Source organism: Grampus griseus (assembly GCF_964374135.1).
Source record: "Grampus griseus genome assembly, chromosome: 5".
NCBI classification, from domain to species: Eukaryota; Metazoa; Chordata; class Mammalia; order Artiodactyla; family Delphinidae; genus Grampus; species Grampus griseus.
The window spans coordinates 56,904,659-56,923,452 of record NC_138998.1 but is presented as its reverse complement, the minus strand read 5'-3'; the positions used below and the strand labels follow the sequence as shown (position 1 = coordinate 56,923,452).

Sequence of the window (18,794 nt, the reverse complement as noted above, 5' to 3'; positions counted from 1 at the left end):
AATACCTAGTAGGCACTATTATTATGAGTGTTACCATTGCCATCATCATCATGATTATTATTATTATTTAGATAAGTCATGAGAGAACTGCATAACTGGATTGCGGGCTTTTGACATCTGAAGAATTGCTGTCTCTGAACTGCGTTAGAGCATTGTGCCACTGGCAAATATTGAAGCTTTAGAAACTAGTTGCTGCATTTATACTCAAAGGATCTTAGAGAGAACATTAGTCACTGGATTACACTCTGTCTTCTATGAGGATCTTAGGTCAAAACCAAGAATAGCTGAGTGATTCCTGAGCAGCAGGTTTGTTTTATTTTGTGGATGTTGTGAAATGTGCCACTGCAGAGGCCCTCTTTACCGCAGCTCCACAAAGGGCCGGAGTCAAATCTGTGCTGTCCGTTCCATATACTAGCTTCATTCCTGGCTCTGTCTGATTTCCCTAACCTGATTTTATCTTTACTACATTTATTCACTGACTAGGTTGGTTCTTATGTACTTTATGACACCTTAGGCCCTTCTTTTGGAGCAAGGAGAGATGTAAATAAATGCATATGTACACATAGACATATTGAGTTCACTAAAGGAGGCCTTTTTAAAACAAAATCGAAGTATAGTTGATTTACAATGTTGTGTTAGTTTCTAGTGTACAGCAAAGTAATTCAGATAAATATTTTTCCAGATTCTTTTCCATTATAGTTTATTACAAGATATTGAATATAGTTCCCTGTGCTGTACAGTAAATCCTTGTTGTTTATCTATTTTATATATAGAGTGTGTATCTATTAATCCCAAACTCCTAATTTATCTCTCCCCCACGTTTCCCCTTTGGTAGCCATAAGTTTGTTTTCTGTGTCTTGTGAGTCAGTTTCTGTTTGGTAAGTAAGTTCATTTGTATCATTTTTTTAGATTCCATAAATAAGTGATATCATATATTTGTCTTTCTCTGACTGACTTACTTAGTATGATAATCTCTAGGTCCATCCATGTTGCTGCAAATGGCACTATTTCGTTCTTTTTTATTTTTTTATGGCTGAGTAATATTCCATTGTGTGTGTGCATGTGTGTGTGTGTATGTATGTGTATACCACACCACATCTTCTTTATCCATTCGTCTGTCAACGGACATTTAGGTTGTTTCCATGTCTTGGCTATTGTAAATAGTGCTGCTATGAACAATGGGATGCATGTATCTTTTCAAATTAGAGTTTTCATCTTTTCCACATATATGCCCAGGAGTGGGATTGCTGGATCATACAGTAGCTCTATTTTTAGTTTTTTAAGGAAACTCCATACTGTTTTCCATAGTGACTGCACCAGTTTACATTCCCACCAACAGTGTACTAGGACTCGCTTTTCTCCACACCCTCTCCAGCATTTGTATTTGTAGACTTTTTCTTTTAATAAATTTATTTATTTATTTTTGGCTGTGTTGGGTCATTGGGTCTTCGTTGCTGCGCGTGGGCTCTCTCTAGTTGCAGTGAGTGGGGGCTACTTCGTTGTGGTGCGCGGGCTTCTCATTGCGGTGGCTTCTCCTGTTGAGAAGCATGGGTTCTAGGCACATGGGCTTCAGTAGTTGTGGCACGTGGGCTCAGTAGTTGTGGCTCACAGGCTCTAGAGCACAGGCTCAGTAGTTGTGGCACACGGGCTTAGTTGCTCGGCTGCATGTGGGATCTTCCCAGACCAGGGCTCGAACCCATGTCCCCTGCACTGGCAGGCAGATTCTTAACCACTGTGCCACCAGAGAAGTCCCTATTATTTGTAGACTTTTTGATGATGGCCATTCTGACCGGTGTGATTATAGTTTTGATTTGCATTTCTCTAATAATTAGCGATGTTGAGCATCTTTTCATGTGCCTGTTAGCCATCTGTATGTCGTCTTTGGAGAAACGTCTGTTTAGGTTTTCTGCCCATTTTTTGATTAGGTTGTATGTTTTTTTGCTATTGAGCTGTATGAGCTGTTTGTATATTTTGAAGATTAATCCCTTGTCGGTTGCATCATTTGCAAACATTTCCTCCCGTTCCGTAGGTTGTCTTTTCGTTTTGTTGATGGTTCCTTTGCTGTACAAAAGCTTATAAGTTTGATTAGGCCCCATTTGTTTATTTTTGCTTTTATTTCTTTTGCCTTGGGAGACTGACCTAAGAAAACATTGGTACAATTTATGTCAGAGAATGTTTTGCCTATGTTCTCTTGTAGGAGTTTTATGGTGTCATATCTTATATTTAAGTCCTTAAGCCATTTTGAGTTTTTTATTTTTGTGTATGGTATGAGGGAGTGAGTGTTCTAATTTCATTGGTTTACACATTAAGCTTTAGAAAGGCCTCCTTTAGCATGTAAATTTTCTAAAGCTTTAGGATGAGTTTTAATTGTAACTCCTTAGTGTAGAAAAAAATACTTGAGGGGCCAATAAAATATTTTCTTGACATTCACAGATGTAAGACTCAGTAGGGCAACTATTTGCAGGAGGCCATGAAAATCCATAATAGGTAGAAATGGACAAACTTTGTTGAGGTGTGAATTTTTTATCTCAAGCAGAAAGTCTCCTGTATAAAAGCAGGTCAATTTTAGGGTTGCCAGATAAAATGCAGAATGCCCAGCTAAATTTGAATTTCAGATAAATACCAAATATGTTTTTAAGATAAGTATTTCCCAAATATTGCATGGGATGTACTTATACTGAAAATTATTCATTGTTTATCTGAAATTCAAATTTAACTGTGCATCCTGTATTCTTGTTTGCTAAGTCTGTCCACTTGAATCAGACAGATACTTTGGAAGAGCAAAGTGTTTTGGCTAAAATGTGTGGGTCTTTTATTGTCATGTAGAATATGGGAAATTTTGTGAAGTAATAAACATCTTGCATTTTTTCCTGAGAAAAAAGGCCATCAAGAGAGACATAAGCCTTAAATGCATTCTGAAAATAAGTTTCACTTGCGGTATAAGTGGGTGCTTAGGAAATAACAACCCTCAATAGAGATGTGGCCCAGAAGAAAGCCAGGAGTTGGTATCCACCAGTCTTGGGGCTTCTCCCTCAAGAACCGCAGGTGTCTGTGTATGTAGCTATAACATGCGCTATTTGTCATCTCACACGTTCTGTACAGAGTCAAAGGCGAGCCCTCTCCTCCTACTGTATACAATTGAAATAAGGAGAGGAAATTGGCGTGAAACCTGGGTGGAGCTTAAAATGCTACCCTTTTGTCAGTAGGAACTTCAAAGTAGAACTTAGACAAAAAAATCTTAACCTTTTCAAAAGTGAGGACCTCTTTTTAATTAAAAACAGAAATCTCATCCCATTTGATATGTGATGTTTTTAGTATTAGTATAATGAGGGAGAGCTACTATAAAATGAAGAATACTTTTAAATGAATGTGCTTTTTATTAATCGTGACATAACATTTAAAACAATTTAAACTTATTCATACATATATGTGTGTAGCATTTGAAAACTATTCCCACTTGTACACGTAGTCTTCTGAGTCCCCTCAAAGGCCTCTTGAGTTCTCAAGCTGGGGAAAAGGTTTAGACTATCTTCGTGAGCAAACCTGGAGTTGCTTGACGAGGCTAACAGGTTCGACTATTCTGTTACTCTCCACGGCCCTCGGAGACCAGTGCCACACATCGGGGCAGGAGCAGCCTGTGCGGGAGGGCATGCAGGAGGGCCTTCCAGCATCTTCCTTCCCCAGAGTTCTTACAGGCCTAGGATGATGAGAGGAATTGGAGTCACTGTCATTCGAGCTGCCTTCCTGTGCCGAGGAAGCCAGAAAGGGCCTCCAAAGTAAACTCTCCGTGTGCATCTGCTATCAATCCTCTTCTCTTCCTTGATTACAAGAAACCCAGAAGAGGGCTGATGAGAACACTCCCTTCCATTACCCAGGTTGCTACCTACAGCGCAACCATTCCCCAACTGCCCTTTACTTCTGGGCAGATCTAACAATATAGATGAGCAAATGCCTGGATTGTGTGCATTGGAATCAGAAATCCAGCCTCGCTTTCTTTATGGTTTCTTACCAGATGCTAAACAGTGACTACCTCGTAGAATTAAATGAGATCAAAAAAAGCTTTTGAAAAGCTTTTAAGAAGAGTACAGAAGATACAAGTGAAAGAGGCCTCATTCTTAGCAAAGACAAGTTTGTCAGATACATATTACACGTTCCTAGGTGACAGGAAAGCTGAAGGGGGCAGTCCCGGCCGGTACACCGGGCACGCAAGCAACAGAGCACGGTAATGGACCACGGGAGCTAGGCCTCTGGACAGCATCTGACTCAGTGGGTCACAAACTTTGTATTCTTGGGACCCCTTTCCACTTTTAACAATTATTGAGAACCTCGAGGGGCTTTTGTTTATGTGGGTTACACCTATCAATATTTACCATATTAGAAACAGAGAAAAGTTTGAGATTCATTTAAAAATAAACTAATTACATGTTAACATGAATTATATATTTTATTTAAAAAATTATTCTCCAAAACAGTTTAGTGAAGAGTGACACTCTTTTATCATTTTTACAAATTTCTTTAATATGTTGCTTATAGAAGACACATTCTCACCTCTGCTTATGCATTCAGTCTATTGGGATATCACACATCATATAGTCACTGGAAAATTCCATTGTATATTCATGAGAAAATGAGAGTGAAATGGTAAAATGACATCTCAGTATTATTATAAAAATAATTTTGACCTCACTGATCCCCAGACCACATGAAGAACTACTGACCTAACTTAATGATAGGAGCTTTCACATAAATGATTCAGCTGCACCTCACAGCAAGGCTTTAAAATGACTTTTATTCTCCCTGTAATACAGCCGGGGCAACTGAGGCTTGGAGAAGAAATATGCCTAAGGCTAAACAACTGGGATCCAAGTCCAGCTGCTTTGATAAAAAACTCAACTCAGCCCGGCTGCCTCCTACTTCGAGAAAACTTAAACTAATGAGAAAAGTTAAGCTACTTCGTTTCTGAGTAAGGCCAGATGCCTCCTCTGGTTATATAAATCACATCTGCAGATGTATTGAGTCTTCAAATCATTCCTGGAGTAGGGGAAAATCAAATGCATTAATGAGTTAGCAATGGTTTTGCTATTATTCTTCCTGTCCCACATGACATACCTAAAATAAAGTTTGCTCTCCTTTTTTCTGACTTCACTATATTTAACAATGACTTTTCACAGAGGAATAATGAGAGAATCAGAAAGTTGTTCACCTGATGATCCAAAACACCAGAGAGGTGATTTAGGATTTTTAGACTAAGATAACTTAATTCATTTATTTCTAAGTTTGCTAACTCTGAAATCTGTTGCATTTTTAAATGCCTGTTTTTCTACCCTCTTAGAGAAGCGGTCAGCAATTTTCTCACTGCCCTCAGTTTGCAAAGAAAGAGCAGGAATCAACAGCAAGTTCCTCATCCTGCAATCTCTGGGAATATCTGGGCTGCCCTCAGAATTGCCCTTTCTCTGATGGACCAACCGGAACTCTTCCAGGCAGCTAATCTCGGTGACCTGGATGTCCTCCTGAGAGCTTTCAACTTGGATCCTTGATGGAAAAGAAAAAAATAAAAAGAATCCCTGATCTGTGTAATTGTACTGAGAAACGCAAAACTATTTCATTATGAATTCCAAAAAGGATAAAATGGATGTTCAAAAGGCTATGGTGATATAACCCAAGGGAATTCCTACAGACAATGCCCAGTCTCTGTTCAGATCCAAAAGCACAAAACATTATATAGTCAAGGTCGGGCTCAGAAGAAGAATTGATAGACACAAACCAAGATTAAGTAACCGTGTGAATACTCTTCAGAAGCTGCAAGCATATTGCAAGTTCTTTGGGGTTTTGTCCCCACTTGCAGCTGATGACACATCTAAGGAACTTGCTCATGGGACACCTGGAGAAAGCACTGCCTTGGATCAGGGAATTGTGTTTCTGAACTGTCCCCTGAAATTCCCCCTTTTACCAAATTGAACATAGTTTGGGCCAAGGTGCATGCACGTATATTAACTCTTGACTAAAGAGAGGCATTGCTTAAACCTGTTCCAATTTTAACTTTTATTGTTGCCCTTTGATTCCAGAGAGCGAGCTTTGCTGGCAAAAGCAGTTTTTGCACTAGAAATTTTTGCTCTTCCCAATCAAAACTTTTCTGGGATTGTATATATGCACTTTAATATTTTTGCCTTGCTGGAGTTTTGTTTTGTTGCTCCAATTTTTAACCTGGAGGTAAAAGATTAGAGAACTCAGCCTTGTTTGATCAACGGACCAAATAACAATTCCTGAAAATAGTTTTTCATAGCGTAGGGTTTTGAAGGAACGTTTTTCTTAAAGCAGATATGACATGGGGTGTAGTATGTCAAACACAGATCTTATTCACATGCTTTTCTGGGACTGTATGAACTGAAGCAAGAGATAAAGTAGTACCTCTTCACAAATTCTGTGCAGGAAGGAAGTTTGATGATATTGTGATTTCTACTGAGTTAACATTAACTTGCTTAAATGTCGTATTTTCCTTGCTTTCTAACTGCTCTGCACATTTTCCTTTTAAATTGTTCACATTTTAAATAGTATTTAAAAGTGATAAATACATCTTTTCCTTAAAATTATGTGTTTTCTTAGTTCCATAATAATCTGCACTGCTCACCCTTTTGCATTCTAAGTGATAGAAGATCAATATTTTCTAGCTGAACCTCACTGAATGTCAGTGGTTTAATATGCAAGATGCATGCCTGGCGTTCACTTTGAACATTTGTCAAGCATCAGGAATTTTCTGCTGGTGGTGATGTTTAATTGGTTATATTCCACTCAGTTCTTCAGAGCGTTTTGTGCCTGTTGGGAGTTTGGTGATTAGTTGAAAAGACACCATTTTTTAAAGAATTAGAAAAATTGTTTGCAAAATGGTAACCAAAATATAATTTCACTGATGGTCCAATTCTAGTAATTTATCCTGGGAAGTTGTCCCATTCTTCTTTATTGTGTCTCCTTCCTTCTTCCAGAATCTTCCCCAAAGCAATCTGATCCCAACTTTTTCTTCATATTCTTTGGTTAGTAACAGCTGGTTACATTCGTGATTATAGTTACCCTGCAAAACAGCATTTGGGTCAAGAGTATAATTGACTGGGGAGTTAGCTTCTACTGGGAGAGGGGAGAGGAAATGTATATACATGCTGAGACATCGAACTCCAGGTACAGGCAGAAATCCTCTCTTCCGTTATGTTGGAAGTCTCGGTGGGTAGGAAGGGATCCCAGGGACACATGAAACCACTTGAGGCTTCCATACATCATAACCTATTCTAGTTCATAAAGACAAAGAGTTGAGGGCACTATGGTGGTGCCAGGCATTTATCTTCATGTCAAAGCCCACCTGGGCTAGGTGATGCCTCCAGCTGGCCAGCAGGAGGCAGGGCATTAAGGCATTCACTGCTGGGCAGGAGTCACAACCCAGGCTTGGCCTCCTTCACTGAAGTCTGAGAAGCAAGATAAAACTCAACAATATTTTCTAAAGAATAAATGGTATCCTTTAGAATTTTAGCATCTTAGAAACTCAGTCTGGGGAAGGACTCTTGGGGCCCAGTCTCCAACCCATGACAGCTGCCTGCTTGAATATCCCCGATAGAATAGCATCCATTCTGTGCATGTTCTTCCTCCCAATCCCTGTGCATTCACTGGCTGGCCAGCTGACGTGCATCCATCATAGTCCATTAGGAGCAAACTTCACACGTGTTCTATTTATGGTGTCATTGTATACTTTCAGCAGTCACTGAATTTTGCAATAACGATAGGCTGTTTTCTTAGCCTTGCTGGCACTACCCACATGAGATCAGTAACAATTTAAAGACTGACAGTAGGGTAAATGTGGGATGTTTTGATTTGATTGTTGCTAAGTGGTGGCAAATTTTGCTGCCCAAGTTTTATTTTGCTTTTGGAATACAGAGTAACTTCGAGCTCCAAAGAGTTGCGTTAGAGGAGACAACCTTCCATTCCCGTCATAATTGGATCATGTGCAGAGCATTCAGTAAGATTTTCTGCAAGACACCTGTGTAAGTCAGAACCAAGATTTTCATAGGCTGTTAACCTGTCAAGAAGCGCAGAATTGTTGCCCAAGGAGTTTTTCAATACTTTTTTTTTTAATTGACGTATAGTTGGTTTACAATCTGTTAGTTTCTCCTGTACAGCAAAGTGATTGTTATACATATGTATACATTCTTTATATCCTTTGCCATTATCGTTTATCACAGGGTATTGAATATAGTTCCCTGTGTTATACAGTAGGACCTTGTTGTTTATCCATTCTACATATAATAGTTTGCATCTGCTAACCCCAAACTCCTAATTCATCCCTCTCCCACCACCTTGCTTTGCAACCACAAGTCTGATCTCTGAGTCTGCTTCTCTTTTGATTTGTATCTTTTTTCCCGTTTTTTTTTACTTTCTATTTTATATTGGAGTATAGTTGATTAACAATATTGTGATAGTTTCAGTGTACAGCAAGTGATTCAGTTATACAAGCACATGCATCTCTTTTTATTCAAATTCTTTTCCCATTTAGGTTGTTACATAATATTGAACAGTTCCCTGTGCTATACAGTAAGCCCTTGCTGGTTATCCATTTTAAATACAGCAGTGTGTACATGTCAATCCCAAACTCCCTAACTACCCCTTCCTTCCCTTGTGTCATATTTTAAATTCCACATATAACTGATATCATGTGGTATTTGTCTTTCTCTGATTTACTTCACTTTGTATGATAATCTCTATGTCCATCCATGTTGCTGCAAATGGCATTATTTCGTTCTTTTTTATGGCTGAGTAGTATTCCACTGTATACATGTAACACATCTTCTTTATATGGACATTTAGGTTGTTTCCATGTCTTGGCTATTGTGAATAGTGCTGCTATGAACATTGCATGTATCTTTTTGGATTATAGTCTTCTCTGGGTATATGCCCAGGAGTGGGATTGCTGGATCATATGGTAACTCTGTTTTTAGTTTTTTGAGGAACCTCCATACTGTTCTCCATAGTGGCTGCACCAACTTACATTCCCACCAGCAGTGCAAGAGGGTTCCCTTTTCTCCACACCCTCTCCAGCATTTGTTATTTGTAGGTTTTTCAGTGATGGCCATTCTGACCAGTGTGAAGTGGTACCTCATTATAGTTTTGATTTGCATTTCTCTAATAATTATTGATGTTGAGCATCTTTTCATGTGCCTGTTGGTCATCTGGATGTCTTCTTTGGAGAAATGTCTATTTAGGTCTTCTGCCCATTGTTGGATTGGGATGTTTCTTTTGTTGTTGAGTTGTATGATCTGTTTGTACATTTTGGAAATTAAGACCTTGTTGGTCGCATCACTTGCAAATATTTTCTCCTAGTGTGTAGGTTGTCTTTTTGCTTTGCTTATGATTTCCTTTGCTGTGCAACAACTTATAAGTTTGATTAGGTCCTATTTGTTTATTTTATTTCTATTGCTTTGGGAGACGGACCTAAGAAAACATTGGTACGATTTATGTTAGACAATGTATTGCCTATGTTCTCTTCTAGGAGTTTTATGGTGTCACACCTTATATTTGTCTACAAGCCATTTTGAGTTTATTTTTGTGCATGGTGAGAAGGTGTGTTCTAACTTCATTTATTTACATGTGGCTGTCCAACTTTCCCAGCACCACTGGTTGAAGAGACTGTCTTTTTTCCATTTTATATTCTTGCCTCCTTTGTCAAAGATTAATTGACCGTAAGTGTGTGGGTTTATTTCTGGGCTCTCTATTCTGTTCCATTGATCCCTATGTCTGTTTTTGTGCCAATACCATGATGTTTTGATTACTGTAGCTTTGTAATATTGTCTGAAGTGTGGGAGGGTTATGCCTCCTGCTTTGTTCTTTTTCCTCAGTATTGCTTTGGCAACTCTGGGTCTTTTACAGATCCATATACATTTTAGGATTATTTGTTCTAGTTCTGTGAAAAATATCATGGGTAATTACATAGGGATCACATTAAATTTGTAGATTGCTTTGGGTAATATGGCAATTTTAACAATATTAATTCTTCTAATCCAAGAGCATGGGATACATTTCCTTCAATAATACTTTTTTGATTTTTATTTTGTTAATTTTATTGGAGTATAGTTGATTTACAATGTTGTGTTAGTTTCAGGTGTACAGCATAGTGATTCAGTTATACATATATTCTTTCTTTTTCAGATTCTTTTCTCGTATAGCTTATTACAGAACATTGAGTAGAGCTCCCTGTGCTATACAGTAGGTCCTTGTTGGGTATCTATTTTATGTATAGTAGTGTGTGTATTTTAATCCCAAGCTCCTAATTTATCCCTCCTGCCATGTTTCCCTGTTGGTAACCCTAAGTTCTCAAAATCTGGGTCTGTTTCTGTTTTGTAAATAAATTCATTTATACAGTGAGACTTTTAAACAAAATTTAATAAAAACAGTTACTAGAAAGCACATGAAAGTTTATAGAAATCAGGGCACCACCAAAAATAAAGTAGCAAGATTTTAGAACAGTCTTTATTGTATACATTTTTTTTAACTGTGACACATTTTTTAAGGCAGCACTGCTTTCTGGCATCTTATCTCCATGGTGTGAAATTGTCATTTAAATTACTCTTTCCATTTGAAAGGGTAGGTAGGGTGTTTTGGGTTACCTTCTGGGGCATTCTGGGAAGGCACTGAGTATCTTTTGTGTTACTGAGTAATAAATAGCCTAAGATCTCTTAGAGGATGGTAATACTTTACTAGAATGACCACTCAATTTCATAAACGTGACTTTTGAGGACCAATTTCACTAGTCAATGGGATGAAAATGCAGAGAAGGCCAGTGATCATTGCTGAATTTCAAAATATAACTGTGTCTAGTGAGCTATTCTATGTGCTCCTGTACCTTCACAGTGAGGTGGAGGAGGGTTAGGGAAAAGGAGAAATAAGGCATCCACTTACTGGGCCAATCATATTAAGTCATCATTCCCTTTGCTTTCTCCCAAGCTCACTCCTGATGACTCCTTGAAAGAAAGGCAGATCTTATCCACCAGGAAACGTTAGTAGAAAACTATGAGCTGTGCTTTCTCAGTTCATCTGTATTTCAACTAGAATGGCAAATTTGTGATACTTAACTGGGTTGGAATGTCCAGTACCCACTCACTTTCAGAGGTTTCTGCCACTTGCCTCATTCTTTTCTTTGAAGGAACTATTATGTTAAATCTTAGCACCATGTCTAGACATTAATATCATGTAAATCTTTCTAGTGTATTTGTGCTATACAGGCAAGACTTGAATACAACTGTAGCTAGTCCTACTTATAACAGGAGCTCCCAAACTCTGTACCATAAACATTGTTTGTCTGTGAGCTCCTTGGGAATAGAGAGAAAAAGCAAGATGGTTGTTTTGTGTCCCTCCCTCATTTGTCCCTGAATCGATTGGACTGTAATAAGTTAGTTGTTGTGGTGGTGGTTGTTTTATTTCTTGAAATGCTTCCAGAAGCATTCTAGTAACAGGGTATTCTGAAGGCTTAATTTGTGTGCCATCTTTCTGAGGCCTTCTGTTTTAGAAATTATTACACATGCAATGCATGATTTCAACTTTGTAAAATAATTTCAAATGTATTCCCTCACCAGATTTTACTGCACCATTTCCTTATCATTTCAGTATTTATAGAACTGGTTGAAATTAAACTGTTTTGAACTAAGAAGTAGACAGATCTATATATTTTTTAAGAGGGTTTGTAGATGAACTCTGGCATAAGGTTTGTAAAAAGGCAGTTTTTAAAAAATGAAACATATAACCTCACGTACCAAAATAAAGCATGCATTAGCACTTGCAAATCTGCCTACTCAGATATTAACCAAAGCATGCAAAATAACTTTACTGAATGTAAATTTACCCAGTGCATGATTAAGTCAGTCTCATAGGTTAGCTTATATTTCCTTGCTTCTGAACAAGGAACTTGTTCATGAACTTTGTGTTCTAGTTTTTCTACTTGCTTTTAAATATCCTGTCCTTGAGAGTCACATGGCTGGTTTATGCAGTGTTGCAGCCAGTGCCAAACTAATCCTGCGAGGAGTCCAGGTCTTTAGACATCCAAACGATTTTTAAAAACCGGCTGAGGCACAACAGGTGCAAAATAGAAACAAACTCCACCTGTCTGAATGCTACTGAACAAAACCATGTTGATTGCCTCAGCACAGTTTTGGGTTCTAAATTCTGAATAGTGCATTTCGAGCTTTTCTAATTTAGAAATGCTGACATTCTAAATAAGGTGGGGAGGTTAAGGTAACGTCAGGTACATAAAAACCATCATAAGGCAAAGTGGACATGGGGCCTTAATTTCCACAAATGTCACGTAGTGTGTGGGGTGTCTGTCACACCACTGTCCTCAACACGGCCCTATCTGTATGGTAAGTGAGCTACTTGGGCCACATCCCTTGAGAAACTGGACTTGGTCAATCCGTCTAAAAACACTGAAATTCAGGGTTGATGAGGTGATTTCACGGTCACTCAGAAACAACTCTAAAGTCCTCCCACTGACCTTTTCTGTGGCCCTGGCTTCCGGAAAAAATAAGGACAAGGAAACCAGAAATGGAGGGAACAAAGCTCAGTAAGACAATGGGGGTGTCTTTTAGTTAGCAACAGCTTTGTCACCACTTCGTACCCTACACCCCAACACACATGCAGATGAGCTCCAAGACAGAATCCCCCAAGCACCCAGCCAAGACCATTGTGTGGAGGCATTAAACAGCTAAGAGGAGAAAAAAAGTGTGAGATTTCACGTAACTCTCCATTTTGCCTTGAATAGTTTCCGCTACCGGTACCCTCTGCAGACATACCCAAATAACATTCTGGAAACAAGTGCCCCAATCCTCAATCTCAGAACTGTTTTCTTAGGACTGCTCTCCAAGAGAGAACTCTTGTAGCACTGTAGAATGTCACAGCAAAACCCTGACAGGCTCATTGGGACACTTGCACTCAAGGTTCTCAAGGTTGAGAAACCTGCACTCAAAATAATATTAAGATGAAAAAAAAGAATGAGGCAGTTCTTTGCTCACCAATAAAATGTGTGTGTGTCTTGTCTTTGAATTTCTTGGAGAGGGAAATGGTACGACACAAAAAGAACTAAAGAATATACACACTCAGTATTTCACTGAGATATATAAAAATACCACAAAAGAATTGTACCACGTGAGAAATATGTTCATGATTGAATGTGTTAGCAGTAAAGGAAATATAGCAAACCTAAATTTTACTAATTATTTTCAATTCCCCATCCCCATATCATCTAATCATCTAACCCAAACCCTCTTCTATTTTCATTGCCCAAATTTGTTTACATTTGTTGAAAATCTGATTAATTTAGTAAACTTTTTACAAACTATAAAAAGCATTTATTAACTATTTAGAAAAGATATTTCTATATATTTTGTATATCTATGAATATTGCATATCTAAGCTAAAATACTGTTTGAGACAAATTCTTCTATGATGCTTCCTTATGCTCAATAATGTTTAAAATCTTGGGATTTCATTTTTAATCTGAAGTAGATAACAAAAAAATTTAACCTTAAATGTTTACATTGAGTTTTTAAATTAAAACCAATCCAAATTAAGTGACCTATAGTAAATTAATGGCAGTGGAAGCGGGAGCATAAGTTATTGGCATACTACATGATAACATACCTGTGTATTTAGTGAAATATTATATATCATAGCACAACTCTGTTGGGTATTAAGATTTCATCTTAGTATTCCCCTGTGTTGCTCTTTGAAATAAAATTACTACCATAAAAATCTCTTATCATATTGATGTGTTTAATTTACTCCATTGGCTTATAATTTGCAAAGTACCAAGATTAAGGTAGTATTTTTGTACTACTGTTGGAAGCATGCCCTTCCTTTTTCACATTATTAAATTGTATATTTGTGCAATTTTAAACTATGTTTTCAATAAACTTTGTGGCTTCAAGGTCTTTTCAGAAATCTTTCAAAATGGGATATGGGGATCAGAATTGCTTCAAGTCAAATGGAATCCAATTTGTACTACTGGTTAGAAGGTCCTTTTATCGAATATCACTACCTATGATTTTGCATAAGTTATCTGGAAATAGGAATGCACTTTTAGATACAAAACAAAGATCTTCCTCCTTTGTTAATTTTTAAAGACTAAAATATTATTTAACCTGCAACTGGATTTTGTGATTTTTTTTTTAGAATAAAAGTATTAAAATATATTTGTTTTAGGGTCTTTTTATTTTTGTCAAATATTTGAGCACCTACTAAGTACAGGTACTGTCTAGTGCAGGACAGTGGAAATTAAATCAAATCAAGCCCTTGAAGAGCTTAGATTTCTGTGAGAGCTCAACAAATACTTTAATAAGAATGCCACGTGCTGCAATGCAAAGCGCTAGAAGAACAAGGCAAGTAACGTATGAGAGTGACTGGGGCTCCTTCATCTACAGGTGGTCAGGAAAGGTTTCTCTTACCTGACATTTGGGCTGAGATTTGAATGACAAGAAGCCAGCCAAGTGGAGTTGGGGACAAGCTCTCCCTCTTCACTGCCCTCTCTTTCCACCTGAGGCAGCACTTAACCCTGGTGGGAGTCTCTTTTCTCTGTGAAATCAAGCTGTACCTCTTTCTTTCCTGTTTCACTGTTACTCTATAAGCAGTAAAGTTCCGTCTACCTAGTGGTGAACTGCGGCTCCTCTTCCCACCTCTCGCATAACTCAAACCATTTTTATGTCTCCTATGCCCTCGCCACTTTTTTTTTTTTTTTGCGGTACACGGGCCTCAATGTGGTGGCCTCTCCCGTTGCGGAGCACAGGCTCCAGATGCGCAGGCTCAGCGGCCATGGCTCACGGGCCCAGCCGCTCCGCGGCATGTGGGATCCTCCCGGACCGGGGCACGAACCTGTGTCCCCTGCGTCAGCAGGAGTACTCTCAACCACTGCGCCACCAGGGAAGCCCGCCCCCGCCACTTTTTAAACATGAATATTAATCTCCTCAAATAGCTGCTTCACTCCGTGTGTGTATTCAAAAGCAGACCAAGGTCTGAATAGTTCTTTTTACATTTCCTTACAGGGCGCCTTAAGGTAATACCTCATCTAGCCAGCACTTTAGGGCTCACAAAGGACTGACGTATTTTTCCTTTACTTACACCACATAACCAATAATGCCGCCTGGTAATCATCTTAAGGAATCAGAACTTTAGGCACCGATAGTTAATTTTAGTATTTTGCCCTGTGGAACTAAACTACTGATTCTCAGTAGGCGCCCTGCTTGAGTTTGCCCACTGAGTTTAGAAAAGTGGAATCCAGGCAGTACAGCCTTCCCAGGCCCAGTTCTCTGCAAGGGAAACAGAAAGGAAGCAAACATTTACTGAAACCTACCATGTGCCGGATTCCTTGGCCGGGTGTTTCTATTTTGCCGTTTTAACTTCAGCGGGCACCCAGGTCCTAAGCCTTTGCTCTACTGATAATTGTATCCAGTCCATAATTAATATTTCTGCAAATAATTAACATAATCTCAAAAACTGTGCCAGGTGAAAAAAAGGTCTTAGAGATTAACAACAGACTAAAGAGTACATTTAATACTAAAAGAACAGCAAAAACTGACCTGGGAAACAGTAGGCTTGAGAGAAATTTCCAAGACAATGCCTAGCACTGCTCATAGTAAAATTTGCTATCGGTTAAAAATTGATAAAGAACAACAAAATCGTCTTGACAAAATTTAGATTTGCAAAATTTGACCTGGTAGAGCTGGATCCAGTGGAAATAATGGCTGCAAAGGGGAATTTGCAATAGCAAAATTTATAATAGAGAAAAATTGATGAGGACTGAAAAACTGATGACAGACTGTCCTTATAAAATTTACAGAATTGTTAACAAAGTAAGTTCATTAAAATAGAAAGGAAAATGTCAAAGTTTGGGAAGAGTTCAACTGGGTGACTCTTCTTACCTTCTCCTCTCTCCTCAAATCCCATCTCCCACACACTCCCTCTTAAGCTGGGCATCTTGCTTCCTACTTTCCTAGAAAACGATGGCAGGAAAGAACTCCCAGACTCATGGCAGTCTCCTAGTCTCCTCACCGTGGCATCTGCACTTGGGTCTCTGCCTCCCTCCCATCCCCACACAGGTCTTCCAGGCCCTGCCTAAAGTTAGCTCTGACTTTGGCACCAGATTCCATCACCTCTTGCCTGTTCAAGAACAGCGAATCAGCACTTCTCCCCTCGCCCTCCTACATCCTCCACACTGTACTTTCTGTTTGACCATCTTATTTCTCATATTTAAAAGGAAGAACTCTCAGCCCCACCCACTTCCCCTATCAGTCACCACCCCACTTTCTTTGCTTTCCTCTGTAGCAAAACTCCCCAAAGAGTTGTCTGCATTCATTTTCTGCAATGCCTCTCCTCCCAAACTGTTCCCATGGAGACCACACATGACTCCAAGTGGATCAAGCTCACAGTGAACTCATCTTACTTAGCCTATCACATTTATTTGGTCACTCTCACCTCCTCAAGATGCTTTCTTCACTTGGTTTCCACTTCCAGGCACCATTCTCTTGGTTTCTGTGCACAGTGGTGGTCACTCGTCCCAAGTCTCCTTTGCTGGCTCATCTTCTCCCCGACTTACGTTGAAGGGCTCAGTCCCTGGACCTCTTCTATTTCCTGTCTCCCTCCACTGATGATCCCACCCACGCCCATGGCTTTAAATACCACTTAGAGGGCTTCCCCGGTGGCGCAGTGGTTGAGAGTCTGCCTGCCGATGCAGGGGACACGGGTTCATGCCCCGGTCCGGGAGGATCCCACATGCCGCGGAGCGGCTGGGCCCGTGAGCCATGGCTGCTGGGCCTGCGCGTCCAGAGCCTGTGCTCCGCAGCGGGAGAGGCCGCAACAGTGAGAGGCCCGCGTACCGCAACAAAACAAAACAAAACAAAAAACAACCACTTAGATACCAACCACTCCCAATTTGATATCTACAGTCCAGACTTCTCAAAGTCCAGAGTTGGACATGTCCCACTTCCTACTCAACATCAGCCACGGAGGTCTAATAGGAATTTCAAACTCAGCTTGCCCCAAACCGGACTCCTGACCATCCTTCCCCACCACCACTTGTAACCTCACCACACCCTCCTGCCTTAGTTGATTGCAACTACATTCTTCAATTGCTCAGAACAAAAACTTCAAGGGCAGCCTTAGCTACTCTCATTCCCTCATACCCCACACATCCTATCCATCAGGAGATTCTACTGGCCTTACGTTCAAATGTACCCAGAATCTGCCCGTCCGCACTACCCCCACTGCTACCCTCCATCCTTCTGAGCATCATCCTCTCCCCTTGCCTACCACAGTAGCCCCTACTTCTGTCCTTGCCCTCCTGTCATCTAAGCTAAACAAAGAACAATCTCCCTGAAACTTTGGTCAGAGCAGGTCATTGCTCTGCTCAAAACCCTGTAATCGCTCTCCATTCCACCCTAGAGTCAAGTCCTTCCAATGCCTCCCGGGCTCAGACGATCTGGCCCCCTCTCTCCTCCTCTCCCACCAGTCTCCCCCACTCCTCCCTCCCTCCCAACCACAGTGGTCCCCTTGCTGCTTTCTGACATACCAGATACTTGCCCACTCCAGAGCTAGTGCTCCAGCTTGTCCCTCTGCCGAGCATATCCTTCCCTTAAACATGTTTGGATGACGCCTTCACCTCCTTCAAGTCTTCTTTCAAATCTCACCTCCCCATGATGCCTTCCCTGATCAGGCACTCCCCTGAGTACCTGATTTCGTACCTCAACCCACACCTCCACCACTGATCTACATCTTCTTTTCTCCATAGAACTCAACAGCTTTTAACATATCATTTACTTACTTCCTGTGTTTAGTATCTGCCTCTCCCTGGTAGAAAATTAACTCAGCAAGGGCAGAGACCCATATCTACTTTGTTTACTGATACATCTAAGAAAAACAATGCCTAGCACATAGATGTTTAGTAGTTATTGAATGATGAACCATGCTATACAGATGAACAAAATAAATTTGCTTAATGGAATTATCTCCAGAAAAATACTTTTGAAAAAAAAAGTCATCAATGTTGGTATAATTGATTATTTTTAAAAAATTGTTTTAGACTGAAACAATGGGTCAAAACCTCTGCAGAGTCAAAACGCTATATGGGTTAAAATGATGACATAAAATACCACAGTAAAAATATCCTGTGTCCACCAGACTGTCAGATGCTTTACATAACTCATCACAAGTATTTATTCTGCCCACTGAACAGATGAGAAGACTGAGTCTCAGGATATTAAGTGCTTACCAAAGTCACACAGCTAGTCTGGGCTGGGAACAGGTATTTGAACTTGTCTATATGCTTCTACCCTGGCCATTATCCCACCCTGCCTCCCTACCTCAATGAAAGTAGATTTTTAAATAACTGCTTGCATGGGGATGAGAATTACTCACCATTTTCCTGTTAAATTTCTCCACTGTGACTGAAGTTTGCCACTGACGATGTTTGAAAAGCTGGACCATGAGTTCAAACGGCACATACACACACTGGTAAACTCTCCCACTGGACACGACGGGATACATCAAGTGAATGTAAACAGCAGCTGGCTTGCAAACACTGGCCTAAAAGTTTACAATTCTCTGAATGGTAAACAACCCCTCACTATCCCCCCATCATTTCCTTCTCCTCTTACTCCCTCACCAAAACAGATGGCACAACACTGATGTCAGTCACTTCACTTGGATTTTTAAAAATACATTGGTTCATTCTTTTAAAAGTTTTAAGCACTGAATAAACATATTTTAAGTGGTAATTAGCCTAT

General features: G+C 39.7%; 1 protein-coding gene across 7 annotated transcripts in view; it reads left to right on the top strand.

The window, feature by feature from the left end:
• PEX5L (peroxisomal biogenesis factor 5 like) overlaps positions 1-5,636 on the top strand; it is a gene marked incomplete at its 5' end in the record, with an annotated part of 182,541 nt that extends 176,905 nt beyond the window's left edge. For all 7 annotated transcript variants that reach the window (XM_082655225.1, XM_082655226.1, XM_082655223.1 and 4 more), the window contains one exon: positions 5,333-5,636. In XM_082655225.1, coding sequence (XP_082511351.1) covers positions 5,333-5,537 — 205 coding nt within the window. In that variant the 3' untranslated portion in view covers positions 5,538-5,636. The remainder of the gene's footprint in view (positions 1-5,332) is intronic.
• Positions 5,637-18,794: the final 13,158 nt, after the last annotated feature.